The sequence below is a fragment of the Nannobrachium achirus genome, assembly GCF_963921795.1.
Source record: "Nannobrachium achirus genome assembly, chromosome: 16".
Taxonomy (NCBI): Eukaryota; Metazoa; Chordata; class Actinopteri; order Myctophiformes; family Myctophidae; genus Nannobrachium; species Nannobrachium achirus.
The window spans coordinates 4,997,166-5,014,766 of record NC_137823.1 but is presented as its reverse complement, the minus strand read 5'-3'; the positions used below and the strand labels follow the sequence as shown (position 1 = coordinate 5,014,766).

Here is a 17,601-nt window from a genome sequence, read left to right as displayed (position 1 = left end):
ACCAGTAAAAAAAAGAAAAAAAAAATTGAAGCAACAGTACTGAGAGATCAGATGTTGAAACATTTTCCAGTGACTACATATAAAATAGCCTACAATTAAAAAAAAAAGTGTCCCCATTATGCAAGTAAACAACATTCGATTGTGATTTAATAAATAGGCTTAGGCCTAAAGAGATTATATTTTAATCGGCAATGCAACACAGGTCCCGTTTTACAATACAAAGTGAAGCTCACTCGACCATTTCTCTCTCTCTTTCTCTCTCTAAACGGAAAATGACTTACCTCTGTAGATAGAAAATAGCCTAAAAGCATTCCTTTCTCCCTGGCTTTTGTTTCAATGTTAATATTATAGATTCCTAGGCAACCAACCAGCAGCATTGACAATAATAAGTCTACATTTATGATAAAGTTTATACCGCTCTGACTTCTGACAGTGCCTGTCAATCAGTTCACACAGCTGCAGACAGTATGTTAGATTGAGTAGACCTCACCTCACCACATGAAAGGCAGAGGCATGCATGGACTTTTAATAGCCTAATAATAAGCTATGCTCGGGTATCTCTGAACCTCGGAAATAAACGGATTTCAGGACAATGTCACAAGTCTCAAAAAAAAAAAAAAAAAAAAAAGGAATCAGAACGGGACGGAAATGGACAAGACCATTACGGGGCCACTCGGGTTTGGTTTTGTAATTTGGCATAACACATATATTTCTATTTAATATATTATAGGCTTGAGCATGTCTCTCTCTCTCTCTCTCTCTTCTGTTGGATAATTAGAGAAAGCGCACCTCTCTCTCTCAATACAAAGTGATCCTTGCTTGACCACAATGTTCTCTCTCAGATGATCTGCGTAAAGTGGCAGAGTTGACTGAAGTGTCTAGGCTAATACATATTACAAGGGAGGTTGAGGCCAGTAAATCTGTCATAAAAATATATCTATTGAATATATTATAGGATATAGCCTACAATGAGATTGAGCAAACGGTTTTGTTTAAAGAGAAAATATATCTGACATGGCTGAACAAGGGACAGACCCATGATGTTTACCAGGATAAGAAATAACACTAGAAAAGTTGTTATTTTGAGAGAGAAATGTCCTGCACACTTTGATATGGTTTATTTTGATGATAACTGTTTTGTAGCCTACAACAATCTATCTCAATACATACAGTAATAGGATCGTCATGGAGGTTGTGTAAACGTTGTAGTGCACTTATTATTATTATTATAAGTGACGTCCCTCGAGGATGGCGACGGGAAATACGTCATCTGGAGCGAAACTCCGCCTTACGCTCACTTTCTATAGGGTTGAAGTGATTTGTAATTATAATCAAAATCTAGAAAGTAACAAAATAACTAAAAAGTAACTAAAATGAGACAGTATTTTGAACGGCTCTTTGAAAGGGAACGGATCGCAGAGAGAGATCCGGCTCGGCTCACTTCAAAGAGCCATAAATCCCACCTGCGTGTGGAAAGAGAAAGTAAGCAGAACCTTTCCTCTATAAAAACACGTGTTTCTCGTCGGGCACATGCCCTCAAGCCCCCAGAACCCTGGGGGCGCTTTGAAGCAAAAAGTACATGGTGGCCGTTTGAGGTACTGCAGTTGGGTCAACTATTCAAACAGAGGCAGATAGCCCCCCGCTACCCCCGCCTCCCCGTTTCTCGCTCCCCGACCGTCGTGATTGGCTAAGAGGCCAAATAGTTGACCCACTACGTCACGTTTCAGAGGCGTTTCAAACGCGGAAGTACGCTTCATGCGCTGGGTGAGCAACTCAATGCAAGTGGACGGGCGGGGATATCAGTTGCCCTCTCTATTATTGGGCACATGTCGCAGGCGGACCGCGGGCGACTTCCGCCGCCAGTGTTGTTGTTTGTTTGAAACGGTTTGGCGCTGAAGAGAACGAACTGAAGCTCGATAAAACACCATTAAAACAACACGATAAACATCATTAAATCAACTATAACAAGATTAAAGACACAATAACAGACCACAGTTCTTGCTTCTCGGAGAGAAGATGGAGGACCAGGCGAGTGGAACCACCGTGGATTACAGAGTCCAGGTCAGTGGTGGAAGAAAGACTACATTTTTAATAAGAAAGAAAAGTATTTAGGCTGCAATGTAGAAATACTCTGTTACAAGTAAAACGTTAACGGAGTTAAAAATGTACTTCAGTAAAAGTACAAAAGTATTGGTATAACCCACTCGATTCTCCTTATTATTAATGATAGGGAGAATAGAAGATATACAAGCTGCTGTATACGAGCGCCACCCGGCGTATGACCGAAGTATAAATCTGTTTTTACCTACTGTACGTTTTGTTTTTTATTTTTTATTTTCCTTTTTTCTCCCCTGACTATCTACTGCATAATACTGTGTTCTATCCGTCTGTCATTCAATGTTATATGAGATACTTTAATGGTTTCCTGTGGAAATAAGCTTAGTCTTTTCTAGGTTCTCCTTTTAGTAGACCTTGTACCAGTGAACTGTACCGTCATGAAACTGTACCTTTTCCTATGCAAACTTCTAATAAAGTCTTAAATCAATCAATCAATCAATCCCCTAAAGTAGTACCAAAAGTAGAAAGTCCTCATAATGCAGAATGTCCCATTTCGCTAGTTTTCAAAAATATTTTGAAAATATCAGATCTACAAGCTCCACGGTGCATTGTGAGCTTGTAGATCTGCCATTTTCAAATGGCTAAAATGTCCAGCTTAACCCTGTTCCACCTCAAATGGCTGAAGTGTTTGATGTATGCTTTGTAATAATAATCCAAATCTAAAGTAACAAGTAACTAAAGTTCTCAAATGATTTTCCTCTTAGATAGACAGTAGAAGTAAAAGTACGGACAATCTGAAATACTCCATTAAAACACCTTCTAAGCCGCGGCAGAACCCCCTGAACCCCGGTACTGCCGTGCAATCAGCGTTTTATTTATAAACATATTTTAAAAAACAAACACACCAAATGATAAACAACGCGCGCGGGTCGTTCAGTGCAAACCAGCAGGACGTGCACACACTACGTGTTTGGGCGGCCACTTACTTAGAAGCTGCTGCTGGCTGTATTTCTGCCGTTCATTTGCATGGAGCGAGATGGGGTAATCCGCGAGAAAAAACAGCGTTCGAAAGTACATTACGTCCTCGTCGCACGCACATCGATCTAATTCCATGTATTCCACTCATTCCGAAGCCTTGATTTCGCCTCTCGTCTGATCGAAACTCTTGAGGGGATGGGCTAAACCAGGCTGCAGCACACACAGTGAAGGGGAACGTAATGGCCGCTCGTGGAGCCAGTGGCAGAGCCAGCCGATGACGTCATCACGTTTCTGACGTGATCTGATTGCGCAACGTCTCTTAAAGAGACAGAGCACGACCTGCGACTGTATTTTTCAAAAAATTATGATTAATTTCATAAATTACGGCAATAGACGGGAATAGACGATTGGCTGATGGGACCCAGTAGGAAGTCCGAGGGAGTGCGGCCAGGCTTAGAAGGTGTTAAAATGCGGCCACAGCGTGCTTGGGGAGAATTCTGCCAATGCATTTGAAATGGAATGGAGGGTTTTTGTTTTTTGTTTTGCAGAAATCCACAAATGGCAGCAAACCACTCCATTCCTATTGAAAAGCATTTGCAGAATCCACTCTCATACTAGGTAGATTAAAGGTGCAGTATGACCATGCCCTCATAGTAAAACATTGTACGGTACTTGTAAATGTCCTTGCCTCCAGGTGTCTTCTAAGAAACAGGTGACGGAGCAGATTGACAGATACAAGGAGCTGTTGAAGAAGCTCCTGGACGGACAGGAGGCCATGGACCAACAGACCAGGACACAGTTACTCAACCAGATGCTGGAGGTTGGTCCTTGACTCCTTTGGTGTTTACATACATCTTCACCAGGCATTTAACAGACAGATTAACACACACACGAGAGAGAACTTCCAATGCGGTTGTCACATCACACATAGTTTATAGATGTGAGCGGATTAAATTATGTTTTGTATAAACAAGGGAAACAAAGTCAGATCAGAATCAGAAACACTTTATTGCCAAATGCATCACAAGGACACACAGTCATTTGTTGTGGTGTTACAGCACAGATAAAAACACACAGACAGAACACATTTAAGACAAGACACTCAAGACATGATATAACCCATGATAAAAACTATAATATAAGTAAAACATCATTTGAGTCTTTAAAAATCTGTAGAATAAAAACTAATAATTAACTAATTAGGTGGAGAGGTGACGAGGTCCTTATTCAGGAGGGGCAACATGAAGGAACAATGTTGGTCTTGGATCAAAACTCACTCACAGATGTGTTTTGAGTCTGACTTTTGCTTGAAAGTCAGACTCGAGTGTGCTATGATATTCATGCAGTACATACAAAATGGCAGACAGACCCCTTACGGCAGTGGTTCTCAACCAGTGGTCCTTGACGGGGTTCCAGGTGGTCCCCAGCTAAATGATGGAGAGATGGTCACCAAATGGATCCTTATAGGGATGTGACGATAAAAAAATGTCATATCACGATTATTGTGACAAAATAAATCGCGATTTACGATATTATCGCGATAATCAAAATCCATTATCCTGGGTCTGAACATTTACCAAAAAATAGCAGATCTAGATCTAGTTCACAAAGCGTCGCCGTAGATCGGCAATTTTTTGGCAAAGATTTTTGATAGAGAGTGAAAAAAAGACAGTACCAACTAGGTATATTATTACCTTTTACCAATTATAGAGGGTTTAAATGGTACCGGATATGAAGCTCGGCAAATAAAAGGTGAATTGATCCCATTGCATGACAGAGGACGATATCACGATGAATTAATCTCCATGATACGATTATCGTGAGTGTTTTTTTATCACGATAAACGATAATATCGCTTATCGTCCCATCCCTAGATCCTTATAGATCTAACCAAATGGACCCGTAAGGTAGGGCTGTCACAATTATTACATAATCGTCTAATCATGAATATTTTACATTATCGCAATTATTTTGTCATAATCGTCATAATCGTGAATGTTGAAAAATGACAAAAATAGTGGAAATAGCAGATCGACAAGCTCTGCGACGCGTTGTGAGCTTGTAGATCGGCTATTTCCACTATCAATGTTATTTTTTAAGTAGTAAGTTGTCAAATATGTCAGTAATGTATTTGTGTATTTAGGTTATGTGTCATATCTACCATGTGCAACTTCAAAGCCTAAAAGCCAAACAGAAATGTAATTGTCAACGACAAAAACACAATTAAATCGCTAATCGCCAATTATTTGAGTGACAATTAATCGTCTTGTAAAATGTCATATCGTGACAGCCCTACCGTAAGGTCATTTTACACTCTCAAAGAGTTACATTGATTGTTTAACTCTTTGAGTGCCAGCGCCCTCTAGGGGCCAAAGAATGCCAGCGCATCTCTCATAGGCGAGCGCTTTAGCTTCCAGGACTTCAGCTTCCAGGACCTGACGTGCTCACGTTCATGCACGGCATGGAAATGTCCCGGATGAAGATGCTAACAGAATGGCTATTCCCATTTTGTCATCTAAAAGATCATTTTTGGGCGATTTTGCCGTAAATAAACCTTGCGCCGCTTCCCTAAAACACAAAAAAGAGATATAAGCCTTTAAAGATGCGGTCTTTCATTGGATTAGGCGGAGATTAGCGATTGCGTTCGCAAATTACGGCCGGCCGGGACGTTGTTAGCTTTCGGCTAGTAGCTACAAAAATCAAGCCAGGCTTCAGAAGGCCTCTTATCATTTTATTCATTTAATTAAATAAAGCCGAACTACTTCGGGATCGGCACACTCGTGTACTCATCGGAAGCGGCGCCGAACATCGGGTGAACATTGGGGAGCTCAAAAATGTATTTTAAACCATTTTTAATGGAATATATCGTCGGACAGAGTAGAACGGCTAGCTGGCTAGCGGCTAGCGAGCCAGGACCACCCACGACTCTACAAGCAGCTCGGGGTAAGTGAATTAATAAAAAAAAGATTGTATTGGATTGAAATAAAGCCGAACTAGTTCGGGATCGGCACCAGATGAGTTAACATCAGCATTACTAAATTTACAAGAAGTTTACACAATTAGAGAATGTAGAAGAATTGTTATTTTGATCAACGTTTAGCCTGTTATCTCTCCTATGGTACCACATCAATACATGAAATGTGGACAAAAACAAGTTTTGGGACTGAGAGCTAAATCTCATCAAACGGTGATCAAATGCTGAATAAACAATGAAACTTGGTATAGAAAAGGTTGAAAACCACTGCCTTAGGGTTCCCGGACCCCCTGTTGAAGACCCCTGTTGTACAGTAAAGAATAGCATCTGATTCTGACATGAATGTGTGTGTGTTGTTGATGTCACTGTGCAGGACTTCTCGAAAACGGTGCAGGATAACGTGTTGGTGAACGGCCAGCCTTGGGACGACGCGCCCGACGATGAAGGTAAACCCAACGGTTGAATTACAATCACACTTCACACATAGGCATACATTAACCCATTTAGAATGGGTAAACATTATAGTGTAGTATTATTTTATGCTTTTTATGCTTTACGAAAAAAAGTTAAATAAAAATAAAGTATTCTGCTTTGCAATGTAGTTAGATCAAAATGTGGTTGTTTGTGAAAATGTAGTTAGTTTGGTGTGTATTGGATGGACGGATGGAAAGTTACAAAACATTGAGTTGCTGTACAGCTGTGTGATCTGTCTCCTCCGGTGTAGTTTTGTCAAACATATCGATTTATCGAAAAGTATTGATTTTGAATATAGTATCGATTTTCAATATGACTTTTCCATAGTATGGATAATATCTATACTCAGTTTTCACCTCTCTCGTTGGTTTACACCAACGTTACTTTTATGTGTATCCTTCCTACTTTGGCTTATTCCTAGTTATTTTAAAGCCATATTTGTACTTAGAATGTGAAAACAGCAAAGGCAGGCCTTTAAAAAGTGCACTACCATCTACCTCAAGAAGTTCTGTATTTTTATTGAAATAAAAATAAACATTTTTGCACTAAAATTGCTGTGGTTGCGTGGTAACGAACGGTATGGAGTATCGACATTTTTTAAAATATCGTATAAAAGTTAGAAATCCAGTGTCGTGACAACCCTACTCTGGTGTGATGAACGCCCCATTAGAAGACCTGGAGAACGAGCTGGACGACGCCATTGTGGAGACGGCCCGGAAACGCCGCCGCTACCCCAACCAGATCCTTCCCCACCTGGTCACCTCACTGAAGGCCGAGCGCAAACTCATGGTGGGTCTCAACTAGGGCTGTCACGATTATGACATTTTACAACAGAGGTTCTCAACCTTCTCAGGCCGCGACCCCCAAAATAATCATATTTCAACTGGGGACCCCCCCATCCTGACGAGCACTAAGAGTTGAGGCATTACATTTTGTATAACACGGTTCTATTCTGAAAGTGGCAGATCTATGTAGATTGGCTATTTTCACAATTTCTGCCTCTAAATTTGACAATTTGGCCAGTGTTTAATTTGTCATTTTTGAGCTATTACAAAGTCCTTAAATTGTCACTTTAGAAATGTGCAGATACCCTCTATCTATACACTTAAACTTTATGTTGGTTTGTTTACTGTTGAGAGAGAAAACAATGTTTCACATTAAGTTAATCATCTGGGGACCCCCCACAGGTTGAGAACCACTGTTTTACATGATTAATTGTCACTCAAATAATTGCAATTAACAATTTAATTGTGTTTTATGACGTTGACAATTACATTTCTGTTTGGCTGCTTGTAGGCTTTGAAGTTGCACATGGTAGATATGAGACATAACCTAAATATAAAAAGAAATTACATATTTGACAACTTTATTCTTTAAAAAAGACATTGATGGTGGAAATAGCCGATTGTGAGCTTGTGGATCTGCTATCTGCGATCTGCTATTTCCACTATTTTTGAAAATGTGAAAATATTATTTTTTTTATTTTTTATGCAGTGATGTTGCTAGGTGTTCAATGTAATGGGTCCCGGGACCCACAGGTGGTCATTCAAATGGGTCCCAGAATTATTGTATGGGTCCAGCGACGACACACACATTATGTATCAATGGTGAAAACGTCACAAAGGACTTTAATTTAAGCAAATAGTGGCAAATAGCTAAAGGGTGAGGTTGAACCAATTCCTGGCCATCTTCATGAATGGATTCTGTTAGAGTGGTTCCCTTGACATCACAACATACAATATATTTTATGTCCATAGATGGAGATCCCTATCTGAACCAGCCACACAGATATGGGTCATGTTTTGGCCATCTGGCCAGTGATATATATCGATGACATCAGGGATCTTCATATGGGCATAAAAGGGTTTCTGGGGAATACCCATATACAGTATGGACTTTTACAAAGGTGATGTCACCTGTGATATCACCTGTGATGTGTCAAGGGAACCAATTCATAGACTGTAAATATGTGTACACACACGGTGACATTTCTCATGGTAAACTGCGTCCTTCGGTCCTAATGACCTTTTATTCTTTATCCCTCCAGATTCAGATGCAATGTCTGTCTGTTTTTTGTTGTGTTCTTTTAGGGGCTTTACGAACAAACAGTAAAACCTGAGAAAATGGAGAGAGGCCCTGAGCAGGGTGAGTTTTTACGCACAACAATCTACCGTTTGATCTCAAGCACTGGAATCAGAAATCAGAGTCACCAATGTCGGTGTAACATGAAGCATGGAAACATTATTAATTGTATCCTGGATTAAAGTTCTCAGTCGCCAACTCGCCATTATTGATTTCAGTCATCTGGAAGCATGTCACAGAGAAATAGCCGATCTACAAGCTCACAACACGTTGCAATGCGACGACTTTGTGAGCTTATTGCAGATAGGGTTCCCACGGTCATGAAATTCCAGTCCCGGAAATGGTTTGGATTTAATCAAATGTTTTTGGAAAAAGATTGGATATACATTGTTTTTGGTTATTGATTTTGTTCTTTTGTATAAAACATGTCCCATAACGTTACGTGAAACGTGCAGTTAAAATGCAGTGCAGAGCTGCACGATTTATGTGTATAGATAAATGTGTAGATCTGTTATTTTTGTCACGTGACGGCTTCACTCGAGTCTGTCAATGATTTGAACAATGATTTGCCAAAAAATAGCAGATCTCACAATGTGTCAGAGCTCAAACGCGTTGTGAGCTTGTAGATTGGCCATTTTTTGGCCAAGAGATGTGGTAGAGAGTGAAAAAAGACTATCAAGTATGTTATTTCCAGGTCCGGTTTAAGTACAGCTCGGGAAATAAATCTTGAATTTATCCCAGTGCATGACGGAGGACAATTTCACGATTAATTAAATGGGGGGTTAGGGTTAGGGTCTGCGATACAATTATTGTGAGTGTTTTTTTTATCACGATAAACGATAATAGCGATTATCGTCCCATCCCTAATTTCACTGTTAAAAATGTGTGGGAACCCTGAAATTAGGACTTGACCTGACGACAAAATGTTTTCACTCATGAGGTTTTACTTTGCTTCATTCCATGTGGTTGTGTTTACCTTCGCGTGTCACCAGAGAACATCATGAGCAGCGTGTCGTCCTCTACAGCGGCTACAGAGGTGGCCCAGGTTATAAAGGTAAAACATTCAGCAGTCACACAATGGCCCCTTTTCCACTGGCCCAACTAGTCTAGTAATTCTAGGGAAAAAATCCACTCAGGTTGGAAAAAATTGTGTTATTTAGTTTCTCAACTGATTCTGACAGGAAATTAGGTCTACTAGCCAGGATAAAAAATCTACCATGATCTGCTCACTGCAAATACCCACAGAGGCCAAATCAAGTTGGGCTCCCATCGACTTTCTATAAAGGAGGAAAATACCCAGAAAAAAATCTGCTTTAAGTAGGATGTGAGGGGTCTAACTAGGGGTTTGTCATGATGCTGAATCCATTGCAAGCATGATTTGTTTTGCACAAAAAACATTCCTTGGGCTAAAAATGGCCCCAGAAAATGATGGTTTAGTGATGAAAAGTGATGAGTCATCACTTTTCATCAGTTTTGTGGGCGTTTTCTGGGGCCAATGAATGTTTTTTTGTGCAAAACAAATGCTTGCAATGGATTCAGCATCATGACAAACCCCTAGTTAGACCCCTCACATCCTACTTAAAGCAGATTTTTTTTCTGGGTATTTTCCTCCTGTATAGAAAGTCGATGGGAGCCCAACTTGATTTGGCCACTGTGGGTATTTGCAGTGAGCAGATCATGGTAGATTTTTTATCCTGGCTAGTAGACCTAATTTCCTGTCAGAATCAGTTGAAAAACTAAATAACACAATTTTTTCCAACCTCAGCTTTATTTTTACTGGACTAAACACCACACCACTTCACACCACACTGCCCACTTGTGCCAGGTTTTCCACTACAAGGACCTGGGTAGAGTGGTGTGAAAGTGGTACTAAACATGGTACTAAAAGGTATCCAATCTAGAGTAGGACTGAGCTAGGCTGAACGGGGCCAAACACATCATAATGACTGATCACTCACTGACTTTTCATTTAGACCACCAGGATATAGTTGTAATCCATGATAATAGATTATATTGTGTTATAACCACTATCATAATCTATTATGGTGTATTATAATTATCATAGTAATACATTAATACTTTATAGTGTATTATAATCACAGTTATAAAATCCAATATAGTGTATTATAATTTAGGATAGTTGTAATACAAATTTATATTGTATTATAATCACATTTAAAAGGGTCAATTTGTTTCTTACCGATAGGGGTGCTTTTGTGTAATGGAAAATGTAGATTATTTTTGTGTAGTGTGGTGTGGTGTGGTGTGGTGCTAAAGATTCACTGTTTACAGACCATAATCATATTTTAACTGGGGACCCCCCCCATCCTGACAAGCTCTAATGCCTCATTCACATACAGAAAAGCCAAGCTAACGGTTGGCTTGGTAAATCAATGTAATCTCTATGCAAACCAGCTTTTAAAATGTACAAGCTGGAAAAAAAAGCTTGGACATTTTTAAAGCTGGTTTGCATAGAGAATACATTGAATTACCAAGCCAACCATTAGCTTGGCTTCTCTCAGTGTGAATGCAGCATAAGAGTTGAGGCATTGCATTTTGTATAACACGGTTCTATTGTGAAAATAGCAGATCTAATATTTGGCAATTTGGCCAATGTTTAATTTGTCATTATAGAGGTATAAAAAGTCTTTAAATTGTCACTTTGGAAATGTGCAGATACCCTCTATTAGGGTTGGAGGCGGTAACCGCCGTACCGCGGTATACCGAGGTCTACCGCGGTGTCATTGTGCTTACCGCGGTAAAAAGACAAAAAAAAGTTATATTTTTTTTATTGGAAAACAAGCGAGTTTTAAAACGGGGGAGAAGCGAGGACCGCATGCGCTCCATGCCGCTCTGCTCTGGGCCCGTGTACCACACGTTGGAAGCCACATACGTCACTCAGACACAGACCTGCATAGAGTGCACAGGGCAGGAGAGTACGGAGCACAACTCTATGACGGAGCAGCATAAACTTTCTCTGTAATCCACTCGACACAAGGATGTTAATACATACCTTGTGTTGTGGCATATCTTTTTTTATTCATACGGATTACTGGCGGAGCGCGGGCCGCGTGGACTAAAACCGAAAATGAAACTATTTTACTTTTTCCACCGCGTCGCACGTCGGCGATTTTATAACCTTTTCTGTCAAGTCTTGTAACTAAAACCTGTATATAGCAGCACTCAATCACTGCGATTTGAGAGTTGAGACGTGACGTGAGTTTACAGAATCACTGTACACGATCTGACTTCCCTTCCTCTTCTGGTTTGTTCACACAGCTGTTTGTGTCTGAAAAGCCCAAGTAGCTAGCCTACGTTACTATGGTAACCCGACAGTGCAGATCTAAAAGCTCAGAACGCGTCGCGGATGCGATGTGTTGTGAGCTTGTAGATCTGCTCCTTTGAAAGCCAGACCCGCTGTGCTGTACGGAGAAGTATAACTCGGGCAGTCAGGCTGTGTCGCCTCTCCACTGTGGAGGCGACTTTTGGGAAGATGATTGCAATATTTTGGCTTATCGCCGAACCTTAATTAATAGATACGGGGGTGCGGTAATTACCGCAGTACCGGCGGTAAATGGGAAGACGGTAATCGCGGTAACAAAATGTCCATACCGCCCCAGGCCTACCCTCTATACCAGGGGTGGGCAATTAGTTTTTCCATGGGGCCACATGAACAACAGAGAATATTGTGGAGGGCCGGGCCAAAAGGCAGTGCTCCCCGCAAGATGTGCTCCCCGCAAACTAAACACATGGCTTTACCTCAGTAAATAATTACATAGCAGTCCAATTTTTGTTGAAAACCAGGCATTCGGCATCAACTTTTCTTTTTGTAGCCACTTTAGCCATTTTTGAGGCAGTTCGTCTTGACTTGTGACCAGTCTGACCACCCGCTTGTTATTGAGACAACGATCCAATGATCACGCACACGTGCTGATGTACGCATCGCGTCCATATGTACGTGAATAAAAAAACATAAAAAGGGCCCCCGGGCCGCACAATGCCCAGGTCTGCTCTATACAGTTAAACATTATGTTGATTTGTTTATTGTTGAGAGGGAAAACAATGTTTCCCTAACCATTACGTTAATCATCTGGGGACCCCCCCAAACTAATTTGGGGACCCCCCTGGGGGTCCCGACCCCACAGGTTGAGAGCCACTGCTCTAATCTGGCGATGAAGAATCCCAAAGAAGACCCTAGTAGGTTCTGTGCCTAAGTGGGATGTGCACAGGAGCCACCAGGGGGCACCAGACTTCTACATATTATCAACAAACATCAGTTTCTTTCTAAGTGTCCATTGATGAGTCCTTTTAAATTACTTGTCTCTTTTAAGTGGGGTCCAGGGACCCCCAAGGGTCCTTGGGGTAGTTCCAGGGGGTCCCCCAACATAATTAGTTAATATAACATGTTAACCACTTCAACAATATTTTATACTTTGGCTATTTAAGAAAAGAAAATGAGATCTACAAGCTCACGGTGCCTCTTACATGTAAACGTTCGTGTATTTTAAGTTCATTGTGCATGCAGTGACATATTCAAAAGCTTTATTTCGTTAAAATTTGGATTTTTATGGCATAGAGCTCATGAAAATCAAAAACCACAAAATCTCAAAATATTAGAATATTCCACACAACTACTCAAAAGAAGAAATGTCAAGCTTCTGAAAGGTTGTGTTAATTTATGTACTCTGGTATGGAATACTTTTGAACGAATGTCTTCATCGATGGGGGCCATGGGGCTTGGCATGAAGGTGGTCAGCCTGTGGTACTGCTGAGGTGTTATGGAAGCCCAGGTTTGCTTTGATCGAGGCCTTAAGCTCATCTGTGTGGTTGAGTCTGGTTGTCTCTCATCTTCCTCTTGACCAGGGGTCTTCAACAGGGGGTCCGGGACCCCTAGGGGGTCCTCAGAGTTACCATAGGGGGTCCTCCAAATCTTTGTGTGATAGAAACCTTTTTCTCCTTATTTATATCAACCACGTAAGTGAACCCTAGTGTCCTTATTCTGAGAACTTTAGCCAAAAATAGCAGATCTACAAGCTCACAACTCCTCGCAGCGCGAGGCGTTGTGAGCTTGTAGATCTGCTATTTTTGGCAAAGAGGTTTGGTGTAGAGGGGAAAAGGAGCAGACTAAGTACAGAGTGAAAGGTCAACTTTATTAAGTATTGACAGTTCAAGTGGTTAAATATCTGAAAATTGTGCTGTCAAACAATGAAACGATATGGAATCTATGAACAGGTTGTGGGGGTCCCTGTTACATCTCTCTCTCAACAAAGGGATCCTTGGCCTGAAAACGTTGAAGACCCCTGCTCTTGACAACACAACACAGATCCTCTGTGGGGTTCAGGTCAGGCCAGTTTGCTGGTCAGTTAAGCCCAGTAATACCATGGTCAGTACACCAGTTACTAGTAGTTTTGGCACTGTGGGCAGGTGCCAGCTTTGTTCTTCATAGTTATAGTCCAGGGGTTTTCAAAGTGGGTGACGGGGCACCCTGGGGTGCCGCGAGATAATTTGATAATATTTGGAATTCTTTTGGACACTTGAAAAAAACATTTAGCATAATTTTAAACTTGAAGTACAAAGTTATTTTCAGTCAGTTCTAACCAAAATGGCTGTTATCTCAACGTTTTCCTCGCAACATAATCACTAAAATATCGTCACTGTCAGGCAGGAACCTCGTATCTCCAAGTTTCAAATGTGTACGTCTTATGCTAAAGCAAAGCCCTGCTTCATCATACAAGACTGTCGCACAAAACTAGTGAAAACAGCCGATCTACAAGCAACGCATCGCGAGGCGTTGTGTGCTTGTAGATCTGCTGTTTTCACTAGTTTTAGTACATTTTATAGATGATAAATTCAAAACTGTTTTGGACACACAAGGTTTCCACCCGAACAACGACGATATGCTATAAATATAAGGTGCTGGGAGTGAGAATTATAATGTAGGGGTGCCTCGGATTAAAAAAATATGTATGGGATGCCCTGAGACAAAAAAGTTTGGGAACCCCTGTTATAGTCTTCTCTTCCCTTGCAGTCCATGAAGACCCTCCAGCGCCACGCCGAGGGTCTGTGCGAGGTGCTCAGCGCCAGGCCCAGCGCCACCGACCAGGAGATCTCCAAGGACGTGTTTGGCGGCGGCCAGGCGGACGCGCTCATCTCGCACTCGGTCAAGGTCAGGAGGGCCGTGGAGATGGCAGAGACCGAAGAGGGCTACGCCGAACTCTCCAAATGAACCAAACACACCTGGAGGAGGAGGAGGAGGAGGTGCCAACATTGTCTTGTTCTAAATCTCAGCATTCCTGAGATATGACCTATTTAGTCCATGGGCCATACGAGATGTCGGTATCGGAAAGGTGGCAAATGTTATCATGCATTTTTGAAAAGCTCTATATCTGTAGATTATATTTTGGTATGATAACCCTTTCTGAGACACGGCTAAATTGGTGTTATCAGCTAGCCTGGCTCCAGCCAATAGACCCGCCCACTCTCTGAGTGAACTGCATCTCTTGGTCTGGATGTGTCATATGACGTGGCTCTTGCTAACGAAAACCTCTCAAACCGAGCGAAACCGACCAATGAATTCAAAGCAAGAGAGAGGGGGGATGGGGTGAAAATCAACAGAAACAGTGGAGGGAGGGGTGGCTGCGTGGCTCACCAGAGTTCTTAATTGCTCCCTTTGAACTTCAAAAGGGCAGTCATTGATTGAGCCATACAAGTGTCGAATAGCTCGTTAGTGATTCTCTCTAATCAGTGAAACATCAAAGACAGTGACCTGGAGGGGGAGGAGGGATTGTTTTGTGTGCAAAAGTCAAACACAACCCCTCCCACCAGATCGCTTGTGATTGGGAATTTCAAATTTGAAATCCCCTCCCCTTTTCAATCAAATAGTATGCAGACAGGCTCAGACTCAGCGTAGAGTCTTGAAATCAGGCTAGTTATCAGCCGCTAGAGTTGGTGTCCCATTAACTTTACATTACAGGGAAAAAAAGCAAAAAATGTATCTGCTTTAAGTAACATATGAGGGGTCAAACTAGGATGAACATGATTCTAAATCCATTTTTTTTCCTGTATTGTAAAGTTAATGGGACACCAACTCTCGTGGCTGATAACACCAATTTAGCTGTGTCTCAGAAAGGGTTATCATACCAAAATATAATCTACAGATATAGAGCTTTTCAAAAATGCATGATAACATTTGCCACCTTTCCGATACCGACATCTCGTATGGCCCATGGACTAATTATGTAAGTCAGTGGTTTGCAACCAGTGGTCCGGGGACATCCCGTGGTCCTTGAAGGGGGTTCCAGTTGGTCCCCCAGCAAAATGATGGAGAGATGGTAACCAAATGGACCCTTATTAGATCTTCAACTAAAGCTAGATCTTTAACGATACAATTGTATCACGATATATACGATACCTCTGAAAAGGCATATCGTGGAGACATTGTATCATCTCAACGATATTTATCACCATATCGCCCAGCCCTAATGTGATGTGATGACTTGATTGTTATCGTGACCTTTTCAGCCCTGTTGACCCGTCACTGTACATACTGTATAAATCTGAAATTTCCAGGAAACTATTTTTAGGATAATTTGTCGTGAAAATAGCAGATCTGCAAGCTCTCAACGTGGCACATGTGAGCTTGTAGATCTACTATTTTCACTATAGTTTGGGTCCCAGGCAAAACCCTTTCTTTTTTGGGGGGTCTGGAGCTAAAGCTATAGCGCCCCCGTGTGAACATTAATGGCACTTACATTAGTATGAGTAGCACGCCTTTGTTTCAAGTCTAAAGTTTTGTTTTGTCTTGATGCATATGTCAAATAAACATAAAACATATTACAGATTAACAGAGAGTAAAGTTGCTGTGTGATGAGGGACTGCTGTTTTTATTATATTTTGACACTTGCTTTGGCAATGTAAAGGATATAGTCGGGGATCCACTTGCCCAAAAGCTCAAGGAATAGGGTTGAACCTGTGATGTTCTGCCGCACTTTTTATTTCTGTTTTATCTATTAGTTTGGTCATTAACTCATTTGCTGCCAAGCCCGAAAATCCCAAAAAAATCCCATTGTACCTCCCTGCCAAGCCCGTAAATCCCAAAAATTAAAAAAAAAAAAAAAAAAAAAATCTTTTTTTTTTTTTTTTTAATTTTGACCCCAAAAAATGTTGTAGGCATGATAGCAATCGCGAAATCGCATGTTTAACCCCCATAGCAACCCCATCTTTCAAGCATGGCAGCCATCTTTGTTTACATTTTAGGAAAACATAATGGCTGTTATCTCATGAATGCCTGAACGGATTTCCATTCGGATTTTTTTGTTTGAAAGCTGTGAGCAATGTGGACACACGTGGTGCATGATCTAGGCATGGGTGTGCATGATCCGTGCACTATGAATTACATGGAAGTCTATGGAGACTTATGGCAGGTGGGAGTACGAAGGTATTGTTAAATGGCAGCAGATGAGTTAAGGTAAACAGAATCAGAGGCCTGCTCTGCCGGAAACATTGCGAAAAAAGGTTATGGCCATTTGTATATTCACTGTCCCATTGACTCCACTAGAATATTTTTAAAAAATGAAAAAAAGTTGATTTAAGTAGCATGTGAGGGGTCAAACTAGGGGTTCTTTATCATTCTGAATCCATTGCAAGCATTTGTTTTGCATTAAAAACATTCCTTGGGCAAAATATTGGCCCCCAAAAACTGGAAAGTGATGAGTCATCACTTTTTTTCCACTTTTCACAGTTTTGCTTGCAATGTATTCAGAATGATGAAGAACCCCTAGTTTGACCCCTCACATGCTACTTAAAGCAGATTTGTTTTCTTCTTTTTTCAATATTTCTAGTGGAGTCAATGGGACAGTGAATATACAAATTCCGCGATGTTTCCAGCAGAGCAGGCCTCTCATTCTGTGGACCTTAATGACCAAACTAATAGATAAAACAGAAATAAAAAGTGCGGCAGAACATCACAGGTCCTCTCCCATTTTGAGGGACTGGATCCCCGGCTAATATGTTTTCTCATGCCAATAAAGCCCCTT

The 17,601-nt window shown here is 41.1% G+C and overlaps 1 protein-coding gene across 1 annotated transcript; it reads left to right on the top strand.

Moving 5' to 3' along the window:
• The first annotated feature begins 1,880 nt into the window (after positions 1-1,880).
• On the top strand, positions 1,881-14,950 carry nsl1 (NSL1 component of MIS12 kinetochore complex). Its single transcript, XM_080744340.1, has 7 exons — positions 1,881-2,061; positions 3,731-3,856; positions 6,384-6,456; positions 7,155-7,273; positions 8,575-8,629; positions 9,559-9,620; positions 14,595-14,950. The coding sequence occupies exons 1-7, from the start codon at positions 2,017-2,019 to the stop codon at positions 14,790-14,792; spliced, it is 678 nt and encodes a 225-aa protein (XP_080600466.1). The 5' UTR covers positions 1,881-2,016; the 3' UTR covers positions 14,793-14,950.
• Positions 14,951-17,601: the final 2,651 nt, after the last annotated feature.